The sequence below is a fragment of the Eumetopias jubatus genome, unplaced genomic scaffold, assembly GCF_037043125.1.
Source record: "Eumetopias jubatus isolate StellerSeaLion01/CBP00866 unplaced genomic scaffold, mEumJub1_p1.0 scaffold_7, whole genome shotgun sequence".
In the NCBI taxonomy this organism is placed as follows: Eukaryota; Metazoa; Chordata; class Mammalia; order Carnivora; family Otariidae; genus Eumetopias; species Eumetopias jubatus.
The window spans coordinates 86,556,734-86,564,516 of NW_028274813.1; the positions used below are offsets into that span (position 1 = coordinate 86,556,734).

The 7,783-nt window shown below is 40.8% G+C and overlaps 1 protein-coding gene across 1 annotated transcript; it reads right to left on the minus strand.

Annotated features, from left to right (window-relative positions):
• Positions 1-2,993: 2,993 nt before the first annotated feature.
• Positions 2,994-3,464, minus strand: LOC114226552 (eukaryotic translation initiation factor 1A, X-chromosomal-like). Its single transcript, XM_088025106.1, is given in 3 exon segments — positions 2,994-3,173; positions 3,225-3,365; positions 3,367-3,464. Coding segments are annotated over 3 exon segments (384 nt in total). The 5' UTR covers positions 3,430-3,464.
• Between the last annotated feature and the right edge of the window lie 4,319 nt (positions 3,465-7,783).

A 7,783-nucleotide genomic window follows, 5' to 3' on the forward strand; every position in this document is an offset into this window, starting at 1 on the left:
AATCCTTGTTTATACATAATTATAATTTTAAGATATCTCTAATTTTTATGACTATGAAAGTGATATATACTTACTATAAAAAAAATCACAGAAATGTGTAATTAGAAAATGAAAGTCACTCTCAGTTCTACTCCACCCCCAAAGATAAACACTATTAACAATTTATAAATATTTTCTTAGTTACCATCAAAACATAGATATGATTTATTTTTACCCAGTAATAAATATTAGCCATTTTTATATGTTTACAAAATCTTTGTAATTACAGTTTCTCCCAAAAGACTTTTGTTTGGACTGGAATCTATTTTTTTGTAAAGATTTTTTTTTTAAAGATTTTATTTATTTATTTGACAGAGAGAGAGAGACAGCGAGAGAGGGAACTCAAGCAAGGGGATATACTATATATACTATAAATGTAAATCTTTGTCCAGATTTTTTATCATTTTCCTGGGATAAGTTCCTACAAGAGGAATCTGGGAGGAGAGGGCTTAAATATTTTAAGACTCTGGAGATATTTCCTATCCTAAATCTCCTAAGTATGAGATAACTCATCTAATCATTTTCACTGTAAGTGGTTACATAATATTGTTTGATTCTGTAGTTTACTTAACTATTCTCTTACTGCTGGATGTCCAGATGTTATGGTTGTCTCACAGCCTGCTGAGAAAATTAAATGAGAGAGCATAGTAGGGAACCCAGCCCTGGGCCTGACTGAGAGGGCAACTCCATTACTTTGGAAAGAGCAGGGATTCTGAGATTTCATGGGACCTGGGTTCAAATCCTGATTTTGCCTGTTACCAACTGGGTATTTGTGGGCAATTTGCTCCCTGAGCTTCAGGCGCCTCCTCTGTGATATAGGGATAACAATATCTCCCCCAAAGGGTTAGTATGAGGATTAAATGAGGAAACTTATATAAATGCGATATAGAATCTTAAATGTCAGTGCCCTTCCCCTAGCCGATTGAACCTTGAATGAGAAGCCTAGGAAGGCTTCTTCCTAATATGGGGGTTTCCATTCATTTGAGATAACAAGTGTAGAAGGGAATAGTGAAATTTTAGGTCTGGAAGGGGTCTTAGCTTAATCCCTTTATTTTCTTGGTGAGGAAATTGAGGCCCAGAGAACTTAGGTGACTTCCCTAAGGTCACGCAGTGATTTTAGTAGGATGGCTGGAGACAGAATCCAGGTTTCGATTCCAGCATCCAATGAGTTTTGGGCAGTCTCTTCTAGAATCTCACAGCCAGCCTCTCACTCTCAGAAAAGGAAGTGCCTTCACATTACGGTTCATCTGAGGTCACTCTCCAGGGACGAGATTTCCTATGAAATTGGCTGGAGAGATTCTCACACCCTTTATAGAATTCTTGGAGCCTGGGTCAGGAGGTGATCAGCTCACTTTGTCACATTCCATTTCAGGCAAGACCAGGATGGAGTGACTTCCAGATGATTTGGGGGCTAGGTATCCCTAGAGGGTAGGGCAAGCCTCCTCTCTTTTCTTGGGGAGATGAAAAATTGGCGGAGTGGTTGCACAGGACAAGCCTGGACTGGAAACAAGGCACTTGACATCACTCAAGACCCAAACACTCGAGGGACGCCTGGGTGGCTCAGTTGGTTAAGCATCTACTTTCAGCTCAGGTCATGATCCCAGGGTCCTGGGATTGAGCCCCGCATCCGGCTCCTTGCTCAGCGGGAGCCTGCTTCTCCCCCTCCCTCTGCCTGCCGCTCCCCCTGCTTGTGATCTCTCTCACTCTCTCTCTGACTAATAAATAAATAAAATCTTAAAAAAAAAAAAAGACCCAAACCCTCCAAACTCCTCAGAATATAGAGCTCTGCCTTCTGGATCCTCAACTTCTCTTAATGAAAGTAATAATGAAACCAATAGTACTAGATGCCAGGCACAGTAAAGGGCTCTCCACACATTATCTTTGCCTGAACACTTGTAACCTACAAAATGAGGCACTGAGAGTTTCCTTTGTTTGCTCAAGGTCACCCAGTTGGATTTTTTTTTTTATACTCAACAACATATTTTATTATATTTCTCAGTGGTGGTTCCTTTCTTCCCCTTTTATAAAACCCAGCCAAGGCTTTAAGAAAGGCTTAGTTTAATAGAACTTACCATACAATTAGTTTTTCATTTATACATTGTAATTTAGTTGTTCATAAAGCCCAAAAATATGGGTTACAATGCATATTACTTTTGACAATAAATGACATATTTAACACAACCTATTCTGTACAATAAAAAAATATTGTACTTATTTTACCATCAAAAGCTATCTTGAGAAATTTTCTATACACATTAAGTAAAAATACTAAACTAATATGTTAATACTTCCGGTGTAAAAATAATTGGGTTACCTAGCACTAATTTTTGCAACTACTAATCTTACAAATTGAAAATTGCTTTTCAAACCCATGTTCTAAAAACTGCATTTTGGAAATGCTTTTTTTTTTATGATGGTGGCAACATATAATGGTGAAAAGAATATTTAAGTTATCAAACTTAGTATAAAAATACATATGACTACATAAATATGAAAAAAAGCCCCATTTCTTGACTTTAAGTGTAGACTTATACCTTTCTTAAATTACATCAAAAATCTTCGAAAACATCTAGTTAACTAGAATATACAGAAAGACTGTAAACAGACTAGCTGGAATAAGGCTTTATCAAAATCTATAATGATAAGACAATTTATTCAAAACACCTATTAACTAGAATAAAGTAGTCACAGTGGGAATGACTTGTTTCTATTATTTAACAGCAGATATTGTAGTCTTTTATTCCTAAATTCAATTACATCAAAAGAACAGTGTTAAAATTTCACTTAAAGTAATTCAGTTTCATCGGTTTTTAGAGAAATATAATACTTCAAAACAAAGAAAATAAATCAGTGTGTCTTAACAAACCAAATTCATAAATGAAGTTTTAGTCTTCTTAACAGGTGTTGGCCAAAACTGAAATTGTAGAATAATCCTCACAAACTCTGAGTTCAATTTAGATATCATCAATGTCTTTGTCATCATCTCCAATATCATCAGACTGGACTTCATGATCATCTCCAGGACCAAATGCATCTGTTTCATTGATTTTAGCATGTTCTGGAAGCTCGCCATATGCCTTCAGACTTCTAGCTTCATCAGCATTGTGCTTTCAAATTACACCAGCTTTGTTATCCTGGTAGTCTCAAAGACCAACCAATATAATGTCGGAGGTATTTATCCAAACCTTTTCTCTCAATTTTCCTCTGATATGACATAATCTCTTTATACCATCAAAACACATAGCTTCTAATCGTCCATTTCCCAACATTTTAATTACCTGAGCATACTCTTGTCCATCCTCTTTAAACACCAATTCTCTTTTTTCCAGATTCATTTTCATTCTTACCCCTACGCCTGTTTTTACCGCCTTTACCTTTATTCTTTGGCATGGTGGTGACTGCTACCTCCCGGCGCTTTCGACTTCTTTCCCGTGGAGGCCACCCAGCTGGGTCTTAAACCCAGTTTGACTCAAGATCCCCTTACTCTTGGGACATCTGGGTGGCTCAGTCGGTTAGGTGTCTGCCCTGGACTCAAGTCACAATCCCAGGGTCCTGGGATCAAGTCCCACATGGGGCTCCTTGCTCAGCGAGGGGGTCTGCTTCTCCCTCTGCCTGCCGCTCCCCCGGCTTGTGCTTGTGTGCGCTCTCTCTCTCTGACAAATAAATAAATAAAATCTTAAAAAAAAAAAAGGATTCTCTCTCCCTCTGCCCCAGCCCCAGGCTCACATATGCGCATGCGCAAAGCTTTCTCTAAACCTTAAAAAAAAAAAGAGCCCTTACTCTCAACTGCTTTGCTAGACTGGCTCCACTTACTCAAAAACTCTTAGCAAGTGAGTGGGAAGTTTTCCACATCTTGTCAACTTCCTCTCTTCTCAGGTGGGGTAGAAAGTCAGTCTGGAAAGTTGGAAAAAGAGGCAAAGAGCTAGCCTTCATTCCTTTCCTGTGGAGCTCAGCCTCAACACCTCCCCGCCCTCATGTACTCCCTGCTTGACCCCAAAGCTCTTCCATCCAATTCCATCGTCATCCTCATATCCTCCATCCTCATTCCCATTGCCACCCAATCCCACCTGATTCCTTCTTCATCCCTGTTCCATTTTCATCCTTATGCTTAGCCCTTCGAGGCAGAATTCGGGTTGGGCTTTGTCCCAAGACCTGAGATCAACATCTGTGACCTGAGGTAGAGGTTTGTTCCCTTTTACGCTGTTAGTATGAACGTTTCCATGAATTTCCTGTAAGTGCACCTCCCCAGTCCTCTTTCCCCGAGGTATTTTTGTGCCTTCCCTTGTTTACGTAATTTTCCAGAGTCTGTCCTCTCCCCTACACCCACTTGTGTAGTCGATGACCTCATTTTCTCAACCCAAAAGCACATTATGTGATGGCTGCCTGTTCCTGGCTTACCCCAGGAGCCCTTACTCTTATCTCAACAACAAATGGCTTACTAGAAATCTGGGCAAGGTTAGACTGAGCGACCAGGTCACAAGAATATATACCTAGTGTTGACATCTAGAACCTGGCTGGAGTAGGGAGTCAGAACTGAGGCCAGGCCACCTGAGGCTATTCAAGATCATGATGGCACGTCCCTTTGTTGAGCTGGACATGCACTTGACATTGTGTGGTGTCTGGTCAAGCATGATCATGGAGTCTTCAGGAGATCCTCAGGCCCTAGCATGGCAGGGAGGGTAGGGCTGAGTAGAGTGTCATGGATAATCATGGCAGACATATCAACAACATTCTCTAGTCTGGCAAGGAGAGGTGAGTTAAGATGGGGCAGGTAAATACTTTGAGTAGTCTTTAGAAAGGAATAAGGAAGGCACTGATGGGCCAGATTTGGGAATAAGCTAAGGTCGAGACTTAAGGGACTAGAGTTTAGGATTAATCACTGGTTGTGCACCAGTGAGGAGCAGGAGGGCTGGAAGCTCATAGGCTTGATGGTGTTAATAAATAGGTAGATTAATAATCATCACAAATTGCAACTGTATAATACATTCTTATACTAAAGTGCAAGACTTGATAATTTTTTCTTTCTTCTTTCCTTCCTTTCTTTCTTATTCTTTATTTTCCTTCCTTCTTTTCTTTCTTCCTTCCTTCCTTTTCTATTTTTTTTTTTAAATGCAAGTGACTAGCTTAACTTTTGGTTGCTGAGGCATTGGCTCTTCAGTTGAGCATCTGACTCTTGGTTTTGGCTCATGTCATGATCTCAGGGTCCTGGGATAGAGCCCTGCCTTGGGCTCCATGCTCAGTGCAGAGTCTGCTTGTCCCTCTCCCTCTGCTCCTCCCCCTGCTCTCTTTCTCTCTCATAAGTGAATAAAGTCTTTAAAAAAAATGGTCAAAGTACCAAAGAAGACATACAAAAGATCAACAGATACGGGAAAAGGTGCTCACTATCACTAGTCATTAGGGAAATGCAAACTAAAACCTTGCACCTGTTAGAATAGCCATCATCAAAAAGATAAGAGATAACAAATGCTGGCGTGGCTGCGAAGAAAAGGGACCCTTGTGTACTGTTCTGTTAGGAGGATGGTAATTTGGTGCAGCCACTGTGAAAAACAGTATGGAACCCTCAGTTTGTTTCCTGAGATTAAGAATTCCTCATATCAGTGAGGTCATATGAACAAACTGAGGGTTGCTGGAGTAGTGGGGGGTGGGAGGGATGGGGTGGCTGGGTGATAGACATTGGGGAGGGTATGTGCTATGGTGAGCGCTGTGAATTGTACAAGACTGTTGAATCACAGATCTGTACCTCTGAAACAAATAATGCAATATATGTTAAGAAAAAAAAAAAGAAGATAGCAGGAGGGGAAGAATGAAGGGAGGGAAATCGGAGGGGGAGACGAACCGTGAGAGAGGATGGACTCTGAGAAACAAACTGAGGGTTCTAGAGGGGAGGGGGTGGGGTGATGGGTTAGCCTGGTGATGGGTATTAAAGAGGGCACGTTCTGCGTGGAACACTGGGTGTTATGCACAAACAATGAATCATGGAACACTACATCAAAAACTAATGATGTAATGTATGGTGATTAACATAACAATAAAATTTTAAAAAATAAACAGTATGGAAGATCCTCTAAAAAGAAAACACAGAGCTACCATGTGATCCAGCAATTCCACCTCTAGACATATGGTGGATATGTCTAAAGGAAACAGAAACACTAACTTGAAAAGGTATTTGTACTGCCATATTCATAGAAGCATCATTCATGTTAGCCAAGACACAGAAATAACTTGAGTGTCCATCAGTGGATAAATGGATAGAGAAGTTGTGGTATGTCAGTATATATATGGAATATTATTCAGGCATAAAAAATGGGGAAATTCTACCTTTGTGGTAACATGGATGGAGCTTGAAGGCATTATGCCAAGTGAAACAAGTCACACAGAGAAAGATAAATACTGTATCACCTCACCTATATATGGAAAAACAACAACAAAAGCCTCCGAACTCATAGAAAAAGAGATCAGTTTGTGGTTACCAGAGGTGGGGGCAGGGAGGGGCAAGTGGAAAAAGGGGATCAAAAGGTACAAACGTCCAGGTGTAAGATAAAGAAGTACTAGGGATGTGACGCACAACATTACATTAGCTAACACTGCTGTGTGATATATAGGAAAGATGTTAAGAGAGTAAGTCCCGGGGCACCTGGGTGGCTCAGTCAGTTAAGTGACTGCCTTTGGCTCAGGTCATGATCCTGGAGTCCCGGGATCGAGTCCCACATCGGGCTCCCTGCTCAGCGGGGAATCTGCTTCTCCCTCTGCCCCTCCCCCCTCTCACGTGCTCTCTATCTCTCTCTCAAATAAATAAATAAAATCTTAAAAAAAGAGAGAGAGTAAATCCCAAGAGTTCTCATCACAAGGAGAAAAGAAATGATTTTTTCTTTTCTTTTTTTCTTTTTATGGTAGTTGTATGAGATGATGAATGTTAGCTGAAGCTATTGTGGTGATCATTTCACAATATATGTAAATCAAACCATTACGCTGTACTCCTTAAACTTAAACAGTAATAGAGTGATACGGGTTAATTATTTCTCAATAAATACAGAAAAAAAGAGGCAGTCATTTAAGAGATGGCTATCTTGAATAAACACATTGCCAGCCACACGACTAGATAAAGAGCCGGGCTGCGATCCCTCCCACCTCACCACTCAAACCTCCATTGTCTTAGAAATCTATGTTGAGTTTATTTGATAACTATTTGAGCTGCTTGTTTTTTCTCCTCCTGTACTTTCAATTCCCACTGTTATGGGGTTTTTAAATTTTTTTTAGAGGTGGTGAGGGGCAGAAAGAGAATCGTAAGCAGGCTCCATGCTGGGGCTCAATCTCACAGCCCTGAGATCATGACCTGAGCCAAAATCCAGGAGTTGGTTGCTTAACTGACTGAGCCACACAGGCTCCCCTCTTATGGGTTTTTTTTAAAAAAGGTTTTATTTTTAAATACTCTCCACCTAACATGGGGCTCAAACTCACAACCCTGAGATCAAGAGTCGCATGCTCCACCTACCAACCCAGCTAGCCAGTGCCCCTCCACTCTTGTTTTAAATTCACCAATAAAGAGTGAGCTTGCAAAACCCTAAGCACCCACCCTCTACCCCAGTAGAAGCAGAATCCCAGGCCCGAGCTATGACTTCACTGTGTGGCCCCAGGTGTGCCATGTAATTTCCAACACTTAAAGTAATAAACCTCATCTCTTTCAAAGTCTCCTGATGGTTATTCCTGAGGGCGTCTTGCAATCATAAGGAGAACCCCAAGGGCT